Here is a 20,885-nt window from a genome sequence, read left to right on the forward strand (position 1 = left end):
CTACATTGAGACAGGATACACATTTTTTAAATTGGTGTTCGGATTTTTGTTTTACATGTGAGTAAAGTTCATAAGTGAAGAGCTAAAATGCGTTGACATGAAAAGCAATGCTGACACCCACCTCTTTGCCTCTCCGCCTCTTCCTCCTCACCTTGTCTGCGGAACTTGTTAACATTTGACTTAATTTGAAAAATAAAACAATTTCGTAACATTAGTTTTTACTTCTGCCCTAACGTTACTACCACATCTGCATGCATCCTTCAGTTTGTTTAACACGTACGCTTTCGCGACCAACATTTATAATCTGAGTACCCTTGGCTCTTTGCTGTACTAGTGACGAATTGGCCACGTTCTGTTTACGTGACAACCCTTACTAGTTGGCTGTGTCGGATGGTGGCCGGTTTTAACGACACATTTATATATTTATGCGATCTCACCAAAACAACTCTATTATGGATCCTTCAGTTCGAAGGGTTCCTGATAACAATTGCTCTTACAGAACGTATTTAATAATCATCGTCATCATCAACCACGTTACATTCCCTGCTTAATGTAGGTCTCCGCAAGTCGTCGCCATCTCTCGTGGCTTCGTGACAACAACAGCAACAACCGCCGTTCGCCACTAAGTGGCGGTGACGTCCGCCACGGCGCTTGTGCCAGGCTAGGTGCACTTTGAGGCCACGTGAAATGTCGAAGGCCCCGCTGGCAGGTCACGCAACAGACCCAGGTGCCGTGGGTTGACTGAGAATGTTTTCTGTAATGGAACAATTCTAGCACCTGCACGCCAGCTGGCCGCATTGCTCCATCTCCTCCTGATTGTCACGGTTGGCTAAGTACGGTGCGAACGAAGTTCACCCTACCTACAATTGGCGGCCTCGCAGGGTCGTTCCATTCCTTTGGATGTCACTCGACCACTCGTCTGGACCAGTGGCCACCATCCCACTGACGGACGCACATGGTGGGCTCGCCTTTGTCAGCTGTTTGGATTTATGTCCTCTAAAGTGTAAACGTCACACGATGATTTTTAACGCATTATTAATGTATTGTATATGTGCCCTTTCCAGCATTATAAATTACTTTTATAAGTTTTATATATATTATTAAGTCCTCGGTTTTTATAAACATGAACTAAAATAAACACAAGCTGTATAAACATAACTGGGGCAAAGTATTGCCCGTCTCAGATGTGCTGATGTCACAGTCATTATAACAACCAATCGACATTATTAAAAAAAACTTAAGAAAGTTAGAACAAAGATAAATGTGAGCGAATCAAGTCGTGTACGAGAAGTTTGCCGAAGAGAATAAAGTAATTGCTCAACACAGGACTATAGTTTTATTTCGGGTAATTCTTGAAGGCAGTCCGGGATCCTAATAATTAAATAAAGTGGCGAGCAAGAGCAGATTAAAGTGTACTTGAAAACATAAATATGAAAAGCAAAATACCAATCCGCCTGAATAGAAACCTTTCAATCAGTGCAAATTTCTTGCTATATGATCGATGGATCGGAATCGTGAACACTACCAACAAAAATATAACAAAAGCTGAAAAGTATGCAGACGAACAAGGTGCATGGTGGGAATTACATATGAGTCAGAGGGAGGCCCACGTGGGTCAGAGAATAGCGACAAAAGAGCTACAACATTGAGGGAAGTCCGTGGGCTTGTGCAGGGCACGTCACACGCAGAGTTGACGGCTGATGGACGGGGCCTGGTGATGGAGTGCGAGCTGAGGGTGAGAAGACGCCGGAGGGGAATGACCATCACAGAGCTGGAGCGATAAAGATCAATTGTAGATTTGACGTACGATAAGGATCAGCTCGTGTGCAGGAGCGAGATGGTTGTGGCATCGCATTCCAGTGAGGGATAGAAAGGACGGATGGAGGCCTTCATCCACCAGTGGATAGACCACTGGCGAAATGTGGCCATGTGTTTAATAAGCAAGAGCATGGCCAAGACTCGAACATCTAAGTGGCAATTGCTATCGTGAAGGCCATCGAGTCGTGACGTCCATAGCTCACGCGAACGAACAGAAGAGCTGCACTCATGTACATATGCGCCCCTGAGGCGGTGGTGGAAACTCCACATTTCCATGGCCAGGGCTCATTGTTTCCGTAGAGCAACCTCTCACGCAGCGGTCCTCATTCAAATGTGCCCGGACGGATGAGAGGAATAATTTGACTCCCATCCTGGCTTGGAACTAAGGGACTGTGAGTCAGTGTGCCAACCACAGAGCCGCTTTGGCTAGACTCCTTTGAAGCGACCTCAATTAAAGCCACACTCGGATACATTGATACGGTAGATACCACTCTCGAACGAAAGGGAACACATTATTTGGTAAATGCTGCGTTGGAAGTGGTGCACGTGCAAAATTTACTTAATGTGCTATGAAGGGCCATTGCATCGAAACGTCGCCTACGTTTGATTTATTTTGAGGCCGCAGTGTTATTAATGAATGTATTTTGTAAAATATATACAGTATATAGGTTTTTTATATTTATACAATGGTGAAACTATAGAGAAATCAGAAATTTCAAAGACTCTTTAACATTGAAGTCTATGGGAGGATTTAACATTGAAGCCTGTGGGACCCTTTAACATTGAAGTCTATGGGAGCCTTTAACATTAAGTGTATGGGAGGATCTAATATTGAAGTCTATGGAACCCTTTAGCATTAAGTCTATGGGAGTATGTAACATTGAAGTCTAGGTGAGCCATTAACATTCAGTCTATGGTTGCATTTAACATCAAAGTCTATGGGAGCCTTTCACATTGAAGTCTTCGGGAGAATTTAACATTGAGGTCTCTGGGTGCCTTTAACATTAAAGTCTATGGGATAATTTTCCATTGAAGTATATGGTTGCTTTTAACATTGAAGTCGATGTGAGCCTTTAACATTGAAGCCTTCGGGAGAATTTAACATTGAGGTCTCTGGGAGCCTTTGACATTGAAGTCTATGGGAGAATTTAACATTAAAGTGTCTGGGAGTCTTTAGCATTGAAGTGTCTGGGAGCCTTTAACATTGGAGTCCATAGCAGTCTCCGCTCGTGAAGTGACAACCCGCTGATTTGTACAGAACGGCCACTGTCGAAACGTCGCCTGCACGCGTTGTTATTTTAAGACCACAGCGTCATTGAGGAATATGTTGAGATGTTGATTTGCTCTGTTCATGCGCCGCTGTCAACGCAGCTTCACCCCCCAACCATCTGCAGCATCGCGTTATCGAGTTCTATGCTGAACTAGAGCCCACATCTGACAATACCTGTCAGTTCATCAGCGTTGGTTCAAGCGAGGCTTTTGCAGCATTGTGTACTGCTGAGTCATGTACAACACACTAATTAAATTTCGATTTAAAGCTTTCGTGACTGCAGGGACTCATCTTCTTGGTTCTTTCGGTAAAGTCACCTTCATTACTGCTAACCCTACATCTTCCCTTTGTTGCTGCTAATCCTACATAATGCACGGGCATAATATGACTTTGAGACCCCCCCCCCCCCCACCTCCTACGCATTCCATAAATATGCTAAATTCCTCTGTTGATATGCAAATTACTTTGTCAAGGCGCCCTTCCTCCTCTAACCCAGCTATAAATATACGCTGCCAAGCTTGGTGGTGTTCATTCAGACGCTGTCTTTCCGACAGACCTGTTCTTCACCTGAGGACGGCTGCTTGCGTTCTGGCCGAAACGTCGTGAGAATTGTATTGTTTTATTTGTATTATTGTATTATTTCCCTTCGACGTGACTTTACCGAAAGAACGAAGAAGATGAACACACTTATTCTTCTTCCACGCGTTTTTCCCACTCACGTGGCGTGTTCCGCCGTCATTGCCAACCTTCCCCACGCCGCCCTCTCCCATGATGCTCCTCGGGCCACCACGCTCCCATCGCACCACATCGCCCCCACCCCACCCACCTCTCATTCTGCCTTACACTTAATCTCTTTCCTTCCACCTTGCATCACTGGCACCTTCTGACCCACGTGATTTTCCTGTTGTCTCTAAACAAGAGCGAACTCCGTCAGAAATGTGTTTCATTCTGTACACACTTCTGCAGTGATACCAGTGTTGTTTCAAGCAGAGCCTGTACTGACGAGACCCTGAGTGTTGCTCTCCAGGGTGTTGCTTGTGTTGAATCAATGCTGCTGATGGGGATGTACCCTCAGAATGTTGTGCGGCTGATGGGATGAGTAGACCCACTCGTGCATTGTGTGGAGGGCTGTCTGCTCCGTTGTCAAACGCGTAACAGCAGCTGTAGTTACACGTTTGTCCACCAGAGGGCATCACGAGACTTCTATCGAACCTCAGTGTAACGTCGTAGGCCTTTCGCTACCAATATTATCTGAGGTTTTTGCGTGAGGTCGCCTACATATAAAAGCGTCGTTAAACTCGCCACAGCCAATAAGTAAGGTTTGTCACGTAAATAAAACTTCCCAATTTGTTACTAGTACAGCACACCGGTGTGGAGAGTAAACCCACATTTACAACTTCTGTAGAACCTATAGTGTATATATCCTGTATTCACAACCCTATAGCCCTAACCCCTGGATACAGCCACATGTGCCCATGTGATTTGTAACTTAGATCCTGGGCTGTATATCAATTTAATTTTACGTGCCATTTTATAAAAGCACTGTGTGTTGTCTTGGTGTGGTCTGGGATTGTTGTTTTGTTGCTTTGCCCAAGCAGTGTTGAAAATAGGACTATATAGGACTTATTTTTTATTTCGAGTGACTTTCTTGCTTACCTTTGATCTCTGTCGTGTTTGTATTGTTTGTTGCTGACCTGCCCGTATTGGACATATGTAAAAAGAGCATCATAGCTCATCGGATTACTCCAGTTATAAATATTCAGATTCTGACAGCATTGGAAGTTGAATGGAGACTCCTCGATTTAGAACTGAAACTCCCTGCAATGGATTTGAGACTCTTTAGGCTTGCAAATGAAAGCAACATGGAATAAAAAAAAAGATTTGATGTACCGAGACACACCCCGGACCGCAAAAATGTGCGCAAGGGTGTAAGACGATCCCTGAAGATGGAAATAGATTAGTTCACTAGCTGTACAACACTGCCTTCTTCTGGCAAGCCATGGTATGGGAGCTGAACGTCCAGGGCAAGATATTTTGTGATTCATCAAACCCTCGTCCACGTGCAAAGCCACCACCACCACACGAGCGTGTTGCTGCTGCTGCTCGCGAGGCTTTACGGCACCGTTGGCCTTGCTTCTTTGGAAGTGGAGACTTGGCTATTCTACCACCACAGAGGCGTGGAATGGGGGGGGGGGCTGAAAACTGTAAAAGTTCAGGGTCACCGCCAAAACACGTTTATTCCGAGTTAGTTGAATGAGCTGGTGTGGGGACTAGATTTGAGATTTTTAAGCACCATGGACACTGCACATAGCAAGCTCAAAGAGACAGAAGGTAAGACATGTTTTCACTTGTTTATTGAGCACTGAAAAGCGAGTGAAAGCACACCAATGATGATAATGGCCAATACCATGAGTCTCGCACACAATGTGGTTCATGAGTGTTTGCACCCATGTCGCAGCACATCCCTTTGATAGGTCTTAGCGAGCGGCAATGGTCACCTGCCAAACTCGGATGAAATTGTGAATGGAATCAGAAAAGTGTCAGAAAAGATACAAAACACATTCCTGCGGAGCTTGTAGGAGCGTTGGTTGCTCGGTCAATGGCCAGGGTCAACGGCGGCGTGGTGTATTCCACAAATATGTTCGACTGTGAGGGTGGGCACAAGCTGGCGTGAGTAGGTTAAACGTTGAATTTTATAAGGGCACCACGGGGTGACCAACCCCTCCCCACCCCCCACCCAGCCCCTCCCTGCACGACGGACACAATAATCCCGTGGGCTGGTGTAACCAGGTTCCTACCAGTATAAATTATTTTAACTTTTAAACATCTGACACATGAGATTTCAGTGACCCCTTTTGTGCAGTGTCTGCATCACACCTCGAAAGGCTGCAAGTATATCCAGGACTGTTATGCACACAAGTTATGCAGTCGCTTCAGTTAAGATCACCCTCATATTTGCAGGACTTGTCATCTTTCCTCTATAAGAGGTCAGATTGATAGTGATTGGGAATAATCATTGGGTGTCTCACTGTATGACGCTTCAATGGAAGCAAGATCAGACGAGTCGTCTCTAAAGCTGGGCCGATGCTGAAAAATGTGGCCATCCACAGCCTTGTACCACTTGTTTCAAATTGTACGTTAAAACAAAAATTGGAATACTCTTTCGGCTTGAAACATGGTCTAAAATAAGTTTGATGTAATCAAACCCCGCAAATGTCACCCCCCTCCACCCATACTCCAGACCACCCCTCCCCCCCAAAGCTTCCCAGACCCACCAAAAAACCCCCTGGGGGTCTGCCAGGAACGTCAGTGTGGATTCGTTCATTTTGCAGGCACCGAGACAGGTTGAGAGGCGAGGTAAAGTAGGTAGGTAAGTGGGTAAAAGTAGGATAGCGAGTCAGGGAGAGTTCGTAAGTGGGTAGGTCTCACCTCCATCCAGTGTCATGTTCCTTTGAAGCCTCTTTAATGGGACTTCATAGAACGGTGCTTCCTTCATACGGCTAATGTAGATGCAGAGCAACTAGAATTTCACATTCAGGGGGTCAAACCAGATAACCTTGTCGGAGCAGCAGAGTGCATCACTGCAACGTCCACTTTGTATTTGTGGATCGGGCATTGAATCTTTGGTCTGTTCTGGATGACCATTCACACATTGCAGCGTAAAATTTTCCATTTGTCCACGAGGTATCCACATTTGCGATGGTTTGTACGGATGCAGTTTAGCGTGGACCATGATTTTCAGGGAAGATCAAAACCAGCTATCATCTGCGTTAGGTATTTTACAAGGCGTTTGCAAGTTCATTTTAGCTCCATTGAACGCACATTGTTGAAGGTTAAGCGCATGGCTCCTAAAGGCCTCGCGTGACTTCAAGCAATGACGAGGGATGTTAAGGCCCTGTAACACTCCGCTAAGTCCTGCAACTATCCGGAGGGTTACCGTTGTTGTGGCAGATGGGTGGAAAGAGAAATTTGTGAAAGCATACAGCCAGGGCGTTGAGGTCGCGACTTGAGGGTTCCAGTGATACGTGTGCGAGGGGGTAACTGGTAACACCATCCCTGAAGATGGAAATAGATTAGTCCACTAGCTGTACAGTACTGCCCTCTTCTGGCAAGCCATGGTATGGGACCTCAACGCCCACGGCAAGTAATTTTTGCAATGCGATCCACCCAACCCTCGCCTCCAGTGCGCCGGACTACAGGCCACGTGCATAGCCGCCATCACCACACGAGCGTGCTGCTGCTGTGCGAGGCTTTACAGCACCGTTGGTCTTGCTTCTTGGGAAGTGGAGACTTGGCTGTTCTACCACCAGTCGTGGAATGGGGGGGGGGCTGCAAACTGTAATAGTTCAGGGTCACCGCCAAAACACATTCATTCCGAGTTGGTTAAATAAGCTGATGTGGGGACTAGATTTGAGATTTTGAAGCACCATGGACACTGCACGTAGCGATTAAAAAAAATAAAGGGACAGGTAACAAATGTTTTCAATTGTTTATTGAGCACTGAAAAAGCGAGTGCAAGCACACCAATGATGATAATGGCCAATGTCATGTGATAGTCTCACACGCATGAGCCGCATCGCGTGCTTGCACCCATGTCGCAGCACATCCCTTTGACAGGTCTTAGCGAGTGCCAATGGTCACCTGCCAAACTCGGATGAAGTTGTCAGTGTAACCAGCAAACAGAGTCTGAAAACATAAAAATACAACAAAATTGTAACTTTTGAAAATCTAATACATTAGCCTTTCAGTGACTCCTTTTGTGCAATGTCTAATCACACCTCAAAAGGCTGCAGTAAATTCAGGACTTATGCACACAAGTTATGCAGTTGCTTCAGTTCAGATCACCCTCATATTTGCAGGACTTGTCATCCCTTCCTCTATCAAGAGGTCAGATGGGTAGTGATTGGGAATAATCATTGGGTGTCTTCACTGTAGGACGTTTCAATGGAAGATCGGACGAGCAGTCTGTAAAGCTAGGCCAATGCTGAAAACTGTGGCCATTCAAAGCCTCGTACTACTTTTGGTTTGAATTATACCTTAAAACGAGAATTATGGAAAACTTCCAATCCACAAGTAGAACAAGTTTATAATGTTGTGATACAACCATCTACAATCAGATGTCTAGCAGACAAACCAATCACTGTGGTTGATGTTTGACCCACTCAAGCCAAACCATAAAACATGAAAAAGCAAATGTACAGTGTGGAAAGGGGAGTTTGTATAATCTGCTGGTCCTCATACTAAGTATGGTTCTTGAAATGCAAGCGGAATGACAAACAACTTTCCATAAATAGTAGTATGATATAGATGATCGTGGTGTGACCGATGCATATAAATATTCTAGAAGGGTTAAGAAAATTAGTTTTGTACAGATGTAGTCCAGACTATGCGTATAACAAGACCTACTGGAGAAGAGTGTAAGGAATGCAGTGTTTACCTGTCCATCAGCAGACCAGGCCAGGGAAATGCACTGGGGTGGCTCAGCCTTGCTGCTTGTGCTGATCACTTCTTGCCGCAGCTCATCCACAATCACTTTGCCTTCAAGATCCTGCACGGCCACAGAGTTAGGAGCAGCAAATCAATTAACACCATCACACACAGCAGACATCGGGTTCGCACAATGGGAACTTGCCGTGTCTCCTAACGTTAGCGATGAAGGATATTGATGGTCAGTCTCAACTTGTTATCTTTAAATAAACCAACACATTTTTTAGCGTGAACTAATGGGTATTCCTCCATCGCTATGCACGGCATTTCAGGTACATTTTTATTTATTTCAAATACAATATTGCATTCTCACATTACAAAGAAACATGTGTTATGCACACTCAACTTATTCAGATCACCCTCATAATTGCAGGACTTGTAATCCTTCCTCCAAAAGAGGTCAGATGGGTAGTGATTGGGAATAATCATTGGGTGTCTCTCAATCTATGACAAGGTTTTAATGAAAGCAAGAGAGGAGAGTGCAGAAGCTCGCATTTTACCCAGATCTTGATGCTGGGCCCCGTGGCTGCACACAGCCAGTAGCGGTTTGGTGAGAAGCAGAGCGCATTGATGGTGTCACCTCCATCTAGTGTATAGAGATGCTTGCCCTCATTCAGGTCCCACAGCATGGCTTGCCCATCCTACAGGAACACACGCAATTTACATTTGATAGGAAGTTCTTAAGATAAGCAAATGTTCTTTTCAATAAAATATCATGGTTATTCATTCCGATGTGCCTCTGAAAATGTGTTTGTGTGGTGGTTTCTTTCGGCATGCTGGGTGCGTGAGTGAATGTCGTCACAAAATTTGGGTGAAGCACAAATGGTGTCAACAATGCCAGCATCTACTATACCTTCCCACCAGAGGCACACAGGGAACCATCAGGAGACACGGTCACTGTATTCAAGTAGCCCGTGTGGCCAATGTGGTTGGTCTTTAGCTTGCAGTTGGTCAAATTCCACACCTTCATTCAGATCACAAAACATACAACTGTTAACTATGACATCACGGGGTATAAAAGTACGTGTAAAATACAGCTCAACTTGGACTTTTTGGATTTACAAATCTAATATACAACTCCATAACAAGAGAGTTAACAATTTAGCAAATTACTTTGAAACATTGACCCTCAGTATGAAAAAAATGAAAGCTTGAAAAGGGTGGGACAACATCAAACAAGCAGAGCCAAATGTTTGAACCTATTTATTAAATGTTTACATATAAATGTAATACTTCCAATCATGGACTGATGCAACATTCATTCCTGAATTTAAAAATGGAAACAAAACTGCAAAGAAACATCGCAATCCCACAAGCCTCAAAGCAGATTTTCTTGGATGACTGGACAGAAGAGCCGGCAAGGAGATACCATTTGAGCAAAGATACTGGCAGAAACCATTACAAATGTAACATAATTTAAACTGAATAAAATAATAGTTGGGCTCAAAATAGATTAAGCTTAAACAAAACATTGAAGGGGCTATTTTTGAAGGTGAACCAGATTAAAATGATTAAATGAATAAGCGAGACAACAGGTTGGAGTGATTTTGAGAAAACTTGATAATTTGGACATCTGTGAAAGATTTGTATAGCTCATCAGCTTCCTCTAGTATAAAGATTCTGATAAAGACATATCAATGTGCCTAAACAAGAAAGTTACAGATTTAAAGTTATCACCTATGAATTATGGATCAAAAACATGGTCTTGGGCAATACAAATGGAAAAAGAGTTGATAAGTGCACACTGACAGAAACAACGCATGCATCTGAGAGCAAATGCAAATTAGAAACATCAAGGACCATCAAAGCAAAGGTTTGGGGCGGGACATTTTGGGAGAGAGCAAGGGGCGAGGGGTTGAGGCTGATCGACGGCCGAAGGAAAACAACCAGAGATGGCATGACAAGATCGGCTCGTGTTCAGAAGCTAGCTAGTAGTGTGTGCTATCATGCAACAGATGCCAGCATACATGGGGGGAACGTTTATCTGGTCATGGATAAAGGAGATACGAGTTCTGACGATTATGAACGACATACCTTGACCAGCTTGTCCCAGCCACAAGAGACAATGATGGGATTGTTATTGTTGGGCGAGAAGCGCACACATGACACCCACTCGGTGTGGCCATCCTCCTGTGAAAACAGTCATATGAGCTGCTGTCAACGATCAACGAGTTTATTTCAGGCTCCTGGCCAATTACAACCTCGCAACACATGTTACTTAAACTTTTAAAACTTAAATGTAATCGTAGAACTATTAGTCTCAATACGAGTACCGTATTTGACATGACATACACTCCTTTTCAATGAATTGAAGCAGGATTGCACAGAGCTCGCTTGTCCACAAACGGAATGTTGCAAATGCAGTGCCATGCCACTGAAATGATGTGCACGTAACAGGCATGTAACGAACCATACATTATTATTCTGGGAATGAGAAAATATATTAAATTTACAATTTATATCAATTATATGCAAAATATACACTTAAGTTTATGGAATTTGCCAGTTTTGGACTGAAAAAATAGCAAGAGAATTGGTCAAGCATAACACTGTTATACTGGGCCATAAATGTGATGTTTTAAGTTGCTTCTGAAACTTAAAAGTAATCTTAACAATCCGCAGCATTAACCAGCAACATGCCGGGCGCGCAACAACAGACCTGGATGGTGTACTTGCAGACACCCAAGGTGTTCCACAGCTTAATGGTCTTGTCACGCGAGCCGGACACAATCTGACGGTTGTCAGCGGAGAACGCCACGCTCAGCACGTCTTTGGTGTGGCCCACGAATCGGCGTGTGGTCGTGCCCCTGCGCCATCAGAGCACAATGTTACCACCAGCAACAACTCCCCAAAAAACCACAACAAGTTCACGTTCATCGAACAATGCCAACGTAGCTTGAATGATATACACACACACACTTCAAATGCAACTATCAAATAAAGATTGCTAGTTGCGTTAACAGCATTTAAAGTACCAGCAAATATTTAAAAAAGTGAGAAGGCAACAGCACAGCACGTGCGCTCAGGAGAGATTTTTCGTTCACAAAAATTGTACCCAAAATGAAACGTGCACGCGGGTGGCACTAACAAAAGCCGTGAAAGTCACGCACTCGCTCGTGAATGAGACATTGGGGGCTACGACTCACGTGGTGAGATCCCACAGACGCAGGGTCCCATCCCACGAGCCAGAGAGAGCGAACTGGCCGTCGGAGGAAATGACGACGTCGCTCACGAAATGCCCATGGCCGTGCAGAGATCGCTGTGGGATGCCGTAGTTGGTCTCGTCTCTGGTCAGCTTCCACATGATCAGCGTCTTGTCTGCAAAGTCCAACAGGTGTGTGTGTGGATTGTTGGTGAACGTTGGGGAGGGCAGGTTCGTGCTTTAAGTGGGACACGTTTGACGGAGTTATCTGTTGATGGAAGCCGGCTGGACTGTTCTCCATACGGAACTTGGGGGTCTGATTGATTGTACGCCAAATGCGGCAGCCATGAAACCCGGGCCCTCATTGTCGGGATTGACCACGGGGCACAACGCCTCGCTAACAAGGCCTCGCGGATATTGCATCGCAGACGTTCCTCGGCCTCGCCCAAGTTGAAGGAATATGAAGGAACGCCACTCATTTAGTGTTCCCATACAGTGGTTAGTTTACATTGAGGGCTTCGGGGTTTAAAGTAAATACGATTAGGCACCGAGACTCAACAAGTCAAGCTGTGATGGGTTGGGTGCAAGTCTGCCATGCATCTACGGTACTTCGGAATTATACTGGAATTCACTTGCATAAGTTGTGTAATGTAACGCGTTGCTAAACAGAAAGCTTTGAACAGACACTGCCGGTGTTTTACAAGTTACACGCTTGGGACATCTCCGGGTTCAAACATCAATTCAATGTCTTTCGTTAACGCGTGTGGGAAGCCCGGCGAGACCCACTGCCAACAACAATTCACCCAAATCACCACCACTCACCACCACCACGCTCACCACCACCACCACGCTCACCACCACCACCACACTCACCACCACCATCACCACCTGGCCCCGCGCACTCCAAACTTGGGTCAGGCCCAGGCTTAACGGCACGCTCAAGAATATCATAAAAGTTTCACAGCTGGACAGTTTCTTTTCTTACAATTATTTAAAAACTAGCTCAGACGCCTTGCGCAAGTAACGTAACAGCGTTAATCGACGCGGACTTAAGCGAGAGGAGCGCGGAGGCGTAACGAGAGTAACGGCGGCCATGGCCGCACCATCCCTCCTTCTCTCTCACCTCGCGACGCGGACAGGATCATGTCGGGGAATTGCGGGGTTGTGGCGATTTGCGTGACCCAGCCGTTGTGGCCCTTGAGGGTCCCGCGCAGGGTCATCTGCTCCGTCATGATGAAGCGCGGTGGCGGCTCGGAGCGCGCGGATGGATGCGGATTGCTGCGTGAGCGCTCGGCGCCCGCTCTACTGCCTCAATGGCGTCCTCGCGCGAAAAGACCGGAAGAAGGGGCCGAACACGGGTTATGACGTCACGCGCAGCGGTGCATTGTGGACGACGCCGCCACACCTCCCGGTCCACCCTCGCCCCGCCCCCCACTGAGAGAAGCCCCGCCCCCTCGGAGAGAGGCCCCGTTTTCGTGACTGCAGAGATTCATATTCTTATTTCTAGATTTGAAGCTTTCGTGACTGCAGAGATTCATATTCTTATTTCTAGATTTGAAGCTTTCGTGACTGCAGAGATTCATATTCTTATTTCTAGATTTGAAGCTTTCGTGACTGCAGGGATTCATATTCTTATTTCTAGATTTGAAGCTTTCGTGACTGCAGAGATTCATATTCTTATTTCTAGATTTGAAGCTTTCGTGACTGCAGGGATTCATATTCTTATTTCTAGATTTGAAGTTTTCGTGACTGCAGAGATTAATATTCTTATTTATAGATTTGAAGTTTTCGTGACTGCAGAGATTCATATTCTATTTATAGATTTGAAGCTTTCGTGACTGCAGAGATTCATATTCTATTTATAGATTTGAAGCTTTCGTGACTGCAGAGATTCATATTCTATTTATAGATTTGAAGCTTTCGTGACTGCAGGGATTCATATTCTTATTTCTAGATTTGAAGCTTTCGTGACTGCAGGGATTCATATTTCTAGATTTGAAGCTTTCGTGACTGCAGGGATTCATATTCTTATTTCTAGATTTGAAGCTTTCGTGACTGCAGGGATTCATATTCTTATTTCTAGATTTGAAGCTTTCGTGACTGCAGGGATTCATGTTCTTATTTCTAGATTTGAAGCTTTCGTGACTGCAGGGATTCATGTTCTTATTTCTAGATTTGAAGCTTTCGTGACTGCAGGGATTCATATTCTTAGTTTTTTCGGTAAAGTCACGTAGGTAAACAATTAATACAAGTAAAATAAAAATAAAATAAAAATCACGACGTTTCGGAGGCAACACAAGCTTCCGTCTTCAGGTGCAGGGATTCATCTTCTTGGTTCTTTCGGTAAAGTCACGTAGAAGGGAAATAATAAAATATTAAAAATAAAACAATAAAAAAAATAATTCTCACGACGTTTCGGCCACAACGCAAGCAGCCGTCCTCAGGTGAAGAATGACGGCTGCTTGCGTTGTGGCCGAAACGTCGTGAGAATTATTTTATTATGTTTTATTTTTATTATTCTATTATTTCCCTTCTACGTGACTTTACCGAAAGAACCAAGAAGAGGCCACGTTTTGTTTACGTGACAAACCTGTCGGGTGGTGGCGGGTTCAACGACACGTGCATATTTACATATGTATACGTACGAGATCTAACCCAAAAACCTCTATTCAGGATGCCGACTGAATGAATGACACATTTTGTTAACGATTTAGACTCAAATGTAGAGTAATTGGGTGTGGCTTTGGCCATATAAGGAATACCGGAACGCGAAGTCTTTTTTTACGATCCCACAGCAAGATTACACGGGAATAGAGAGATGTTTAAACGACACCAATCTCGAACACAGCCACGCACGTGTGTTCATTTCGAAAGAGACAATTTGAAGATCGACAAAGCCCACGTTCCACCGCCCCTTGACGCTGATTGGCTATCCCCCATAGATTAACATAATTTAAGAAACTACACGATCATAAATTATCATAACGTATGTTAATGTTTCTAACGCGAGATGGCGCGCTGTTGCTCAGAGCGCTCTGCACTCCGCCAGACCCCGCAGCCGCGCGCATTGACCACCGCCAAATCTCTCCCTGCCAGCAGCGTCTCGTGTTCCTCTCCTTTGGTCTTCTCTTCCCCACTGTAATGCCTGCCTCGCCCAATCGCGCCCCTCCTCAACCCTGTCCGTCCTGCCTCATTGCAGCTACGATACTCGGGTTGTTTTAACTTTAAACTCTCTAAGAAAGCGCACGCGGTTGGTCCTCTCCTCGGGGTTCAGAGGGGATATTCTTAGGTTTTTTCGGTAAAGTCACGTAGGTAAAACATCAAAATTAATAAAAATAATTTTGATGTTTTACCTACGTGACTTTACCGAAAAAACCTAAGAATATGAATCTTTGCAGTCACGAAAGCTTCAAATCTAGAATTAGTTCAGAGGGGAGTTGTCACGAGGCGCCAGAGGCGACAGCGGCCACACGCGGCGCGGAGACAATTGCCCAAGCTCTGCGTTCCTTTTAGGGGCCGTCCATAAATGACGTCAGACATTTGTGACGATGTGTGACGAGGGGGGGTTTGAGAAATGTGACGTCACATCAAAATGCGTAACTTTGAATAAATATAGACAACACGTTCTACTTAATTAAATAGACTTTTAAATAAATGTTTTCTCCTACAACATCAGAGTACAGCGCCACTACAATGAAAATAGTTTAAAGCGATTTGGGGGGGGGGGCAGAGCTTTGTGACGTCATATTTGAGGGGGGTCTGACTTTTTGTGACGCCGTGTGACGAAGGGGGGCGGGGGTCAAAAGTCGTCTAAAATCGCGTGACGTCATTTATGGACGGCCCCTATGTAGCCCTGTTGGCAACACATTACAATACTCCTTTTCTAGATACTGTAGTTGACTGCCACGTGGAGCGCCAATTGTCACGACGCAATACTGTGACGCAATGTGACCACGCAGACGGTTATGTGCAAAATGCAACTTTATTTTCGAACCGCCTGGCGTCCACCTCTGAGCCATGCAGCATGACAGATCGCCCTCCTTCAATTACCGCGTTCGAATACTCGACCCTCAAACTTAGCGTTCTTGTCTCTTTGTTGGCCTTCCCCCGCACCTCCGATGAACACGGTTGGCTACGTACGGTGCGAAAGAAGTTTCAACATACTGTACATACATTGTTTTTTTTATCCCATAGCTCCCTGGGCTGCGAAACCAATACGCCGCTTGACCTGATTGCCCCCCACTCTCGCTAAATCCGCTCCCCGTTTGTCTCAATCTGTCACGTCCAGGTGACCCACGTCGGGTTTTGAGACGTTGCCACAGACGACTAAGAACGATCACAGGCAGCGTTAGCAGCCACGTGGCCACCGTGGCGAGATGTTAACTCCCTCGCCTCGTATCCATGGAGGTCGTGGGATCGATGAGTTCGATCCCGACTACTTTCCCTGAATATTTGGAGTTTTTTTCTTTCTTTTTTTCTGGGTCCTCCGGTTTTCTCCTCCACGTTTAGGAACTTGACCTTTGTAGTATTTGGCTGCTATAAATTTCCACTTGGTGATAATCCACTTCGTTGAGTTATCATTTGTGGCCAGGTCGCTTCTGAAAAAGAGCTATATGGCTGGTAAAATAAAATAAAACGTTTTAGTTTCGTTTTACGTTGAAACAAATACACAAACCTTTGACCAGAACAGTAACCGATGTAAAATAACAAAACGTGTAAAAGTATTTTCACGCAAGTGACATTGTTATCGTTGGGTTCAGTTTTCAGATGTAAACCCAGAAGTTTTCATCAAAGACGCACGCAGCTCTTTTTACATGCACCGTAACAGTGTGCTGCCGAATCTGGCACGAGCTTGAAGCGTCATTGATGAGTGCAAACACTGCAGTTCCGTCGGCTATGTCGTTATGACAACTATTGTGGGTTCACTCAACATTGTTTACGTAGACGTGCAATGATTCACCTGCTATCGTCTCGATGTTATGGTTCCTAATTCGATGTTTTGTTTGCTCCATTAGCCAAAATGCAACATGAACACGATGCATATCACTGGCATATGCACCAATATACGCACGTAATCATGAGCGTTAGACATCATAGATATGAATCGAAAAATCCTTATGCTTCTCTTTTAATTACACGCTAATCCGGTGACATCACTAACGCTGTTATTTGTTGCAACTTAATGTGTTTTACTCTTGAAATCAAACACAAATCTCAGCCTGGGCCAGACCTAATTTCCCACTGAAGATGCATCTTCGTCGCTGGTAGACTTCACAGCTGTACGTGGCACGTGACGAGGAGCCACAGCGAGAGCGATACGGCATTGGATGCGGTCTTTGAGGATCACTGATCCATGGTCGGGACACAACCGACCTATACTCGATGTGCGCGTCTTTGACCGCTGCGTCCTTTAACAAACATTTTCAATTTAAAGGAAAAAAACTCCTTTGTGCAATTGTTTCTGCCATTTAAAAAAAGCGCTCTCCTAACACATCGTTCAATGAGAGGAGACTTGCGAAATCGTAGCACCAGTGCAGAGCGCTCTGACCCATTGACAGCCGGTGTTGGATTTCGAGTCGCCTGACTCGTCACTGGTTTATCGGCACCATTCGGGGACCTCTTTCACCCTGTGCGTGCTTTGGCGGTACGTCGGGTGGGTTATCCTCCGTGTCTGTGCCAGTTAACATACCCACCGATAATCCTGCCTCAACCCCCTAATAGAGGTTTTTTTGGGGGTTAGAACCGTTGTCACGTAGACAGAACGTGGCCAATTCGTCACTAGTACAGCACTAGTGCATAGTGTAGTGTATAGTGTAGTGTATAGTGTAGTGTATAGTAGTGTATAGTGTAGTGTATAGTGTAGTGTATAGTGTAGTGTATAGTCGTGTATAGTGTATAGTGTAGTGTATAGTAGTGTATAGTGTAGTGTATAATGTAGTGTATAGTGTAGTGTATAATAGTGTATAGTGTAGTGTATAGTAGTGTATAGTGTAATAGACTAGTACAGCACACCGGTTGTGTGTTGGAGAGCCAAGCCACAACATTTACAATCTGAGTACGACGTTTCGCCAAAAAAACCCCTCTATTATGGATGGGGGAAACCCCCAACAATGCCCTAACCTCTCGCGGTCCGCCGAGTTAGCCGACCAACATCGCTCGTTTCCCGGCCGTGCCAGGTCTGCCGGGTCGGTACGCTGTCGACCGGGGGAGGGGGTCCTTCTGAAAAGTCACTCAAGACCCCTCCAACCGAACGTCGAAAAAACCCTCGACGCTCTATATGACTCTGCCTCGCATCCCCCACAAACAATCGTTGCCCTGAACTCGAGTTCAGTTATTATCACTCGCAGGGCACGGCTCGACAGAGCCCCCCACCCTGCACGGGTCTGCATGGCCAGCCGGATCAACCGCGCTCGTTTTCCCGGCCCAGCAAAGTCCCGATGGGAGTCGACTTTTGCAGAAACAATTGTACAACTGAGTTTTTTTTTTTAAATTGAACATGTTTATTAAAGGACGCAGCGGTCAAAGACGTGCACACCGAGTCGGTGGGCTGTGTCCCGAGCATGGATCGGTGATCCTCAAAGACCGCATCCAGTGCCGTATCGCTCTCGCTGCGGCTCCTCGTCACGTGCCACGTACAGCTGTGAAGTCTACCAGCGACGAAGGTGCTGAGATTTGTGTTTGATTTCAAGAGTAAAACACCTTAAGTTGCAACAAGTAGCAGCGTTAGTGATGTCACCGGATTAGCGTGTAATTAAAAGAGAAGCATAAGGATGTTTCGATTCATATCTATGATGTCTAACGCTCACGATTACGCCGTCGTCAGCACAGCGCAGCGTGGCACGCTGTGAAAGAAAGCGGACTCGAGTCACGGGCATGGATAGGGCCTCTCGTTTATTGGAGCAGCGCGATGCGACGGAGCAAATCTGAGAACGAAGCGCTTCAACTGCTGAACGGACCGGGCGTTTCTGACTTCGAGTGCGACCGTTGATCTTCGTGGTTGTTCGATGAAGTGGAACCGTGAATGCGCCCCGAAAATAAATGACTCTAAACATCAAGATATATCGTGATCCGTGGACTGTTTAACTACCCCACTAAAAGAATATAAATCAGGAAAGAGCATTGTAATTTTAAAGTCGCTCTCTCCGCACGTCTCCCACACATCTCGGTACACATTACACCCAGCTTACTACGCTTAATACAAGGGCATCAGTGGCAACCATCCCAATGCGGCACCGCGTAAACATACCACAAAAGCCACAGTTCACAAAGATATCGTGAGATTGTCAATGCTAGGCCAAAGTACTCTCACGTTCCAGTTTTTATGGTAATGCTCAACACAATCTGTCGGATATATGAATTATGCAAGAGAGATAAATAAATATATAACCCATGTGCGCGCTCTATGACTTCACTTCAACCAGCCAATTTACTAATCTGTTACTAATAACAGCACTAATTAAGCACAAAGCATTAATTACTTACTGGACGCATAGTTTGGGCAGAGTACAACACGGAGCTATAATGTCACTTGTCTACCCAAGGAGAGCCTCACTGAGTCCCCCTTTGCAGGAGGGTCCTGGCTAGCTTTTCGCAGGACAGTGGCGACGATTACTCGTCGCTTTGTAATCTATTTTCAAATTGGGCAAATTTGGACCATGACATTGCTACACAATGGCCTAGCTCTTGCGAATGCCATCGTGGGATCTTTAAAGCCTACCGTGAAGCAGACGGCACGCGCATACATGTATATATTTGTTATGGTGAATACACCTGCAATCATAAACAGGGCGGCCGCGAGATGCGAACCTCTGCAAATAGTGGCGAACGCACGACCGCTGGGCCATGTGCACCGCCCAGGTTTGCACCGCCCACGTTGTGATTAGCTTTGGCGCAAACCGGCGGCTGTCACAAATAAATTGCGGCGTGGACATTCGCAGCATAAGGGGTGATCGAATAGTCCGTGGCCTGAAATGGAAGGAATTGTTTGCGTCTTCGTCCCGATGGAATGTGGGCCACAAAAGTGTTTGATACATTTTCGAATGTTCATCATCATCGGCAGTAATTGGATATGAATTGCTGAATGCTTTGCCATCGTCATCGTCAGCCATTTTCTATCCACTGCTGGATGAAGGTTTCCCCACGCCATTGCCACTCTTTGCAATAATAATTACAAGTTTAGCGAATGTCAATTTGTTCAACATTCGGTTATCATTGCTTTCTGACCACCTGTCATACCAAGGGATAACTTGTGAAGTTCTCATTCTTAAATACATAGTACATTTTTCTACTTATATCTTTATATATATTTTTTAATATATAACTTTTAATCTTATAATTTTTTAGATTTTTGTACTAACTTAATTATTTCTTTTCTGAAGAGCCATCATTCAAAACGTCATGCCACTTCGGACAAGAAAATAGAAGTCAATGTCCCACCCTCAAACGATCCTGCCAGCTCTTGGTAGCTCCTGATGATTATCGGAAAATACGGAGGCGACGTTTAATCCAGACTGTTCTCGAAATAACGTGCAGAGATTTGTAACAAAAAATCAAAAAATATCCAGGATATGGCAGCAGTACAGCGAGTGTGTTTGTGAACCCATGTATCCATGGCACGTTGGTTGTTGTTCCCTCATAGCTCAACGTGCGTTCTCTCCGGGAACTCGGGCTTCCACATGAAGCCAAACTCTAAACCTCCAAATGCACAGTCGTCCTGAAAAAAACGTGTCTTGAGACTCGGTGGAGATTTCCTGAATTTAATAAATCTGAGTTTGTTACCTGACGCTGGATATGCTATAATGGATGTGTCAATCCTCTGCGTGGACTGTAACTTATAGCCTCGTCCCAACTGTGGGTTTAGCCAAGTCCTTAGTGACTCACCAACAACGTTTAACCAATCCCTACCAGAGCAGGACATATTAGGTAGCTTTCTAAGGTTGTATATATTTTTTTTATCCTAAAAGCTGTAAGGTTTACGAGTTCAATGCATTCCCGTTTAATCAGAATGCAACCCAAAACAGCTCTTCTCTAGTATATAAGATGTGAATGGTGACGTTAACATCACTTTATGTTATAATCATCGTAGCGTATGTCACGCCTGTTGTGATTCCTAACAGCGGTTTCCTTGCAGAGAAAGTCCAGTGTTACAAACTATACCGGCCGACAGCC

At 45.1% G+C, this 20,885-nt stretch overlaps 1 protein-coding gene across 1 annotated transcript; it reads right to left on the minus strand.

Annotated features, from left to right (window-relative positions):
* Positions 1-7,563: 7,563 nt before the first annotated feature.
* RACK1 (receptor for activated C kinase 1) lies at positions 7,564-13,066 on the minus strand. Its single transcript, XM_061571417.1, has 8 exons — positions 12,841-13,066; positions 11,722-11,893; positions 11,235-11,382; positions 10,610-10,705; positions 9,429-9,539; positions 9,076-9,216; positions 8,526-8,636; positions 7,564-7,774 (listed from the first exon to the last, which is right to left on the minus strand). Exons 1-8 carry the CDS (start codon positions 12,947-12,949, stop codon positions 7,709-7,711), a joined length of 954 nt encoding a protein of 317 aa, XP_061427401.1. The 5' UTR covers positions 12,950-13,066; the 3' UTR covers positions 7,564-7,708.
* Positions 13,067-20,885: the final 7,819 nt, after the last annotated feature.

The sequence above is a fragment of the Lethenteron reissneri genome, chromosome 47, assembly GCF_015708825.2.
Source record: "Lethenteron reissneri isolate LAM-NWPU_2019-01 chromosome 47, ASM1570882v1, whole genome shotgun sequence".
Lineage (NCBI taxonomy): Eukaryota > Metazoa > Chordata > Hyperoartia > Petromyzontiformes > Petromyzontidae > Lethenteron > Lethenteron reissneri.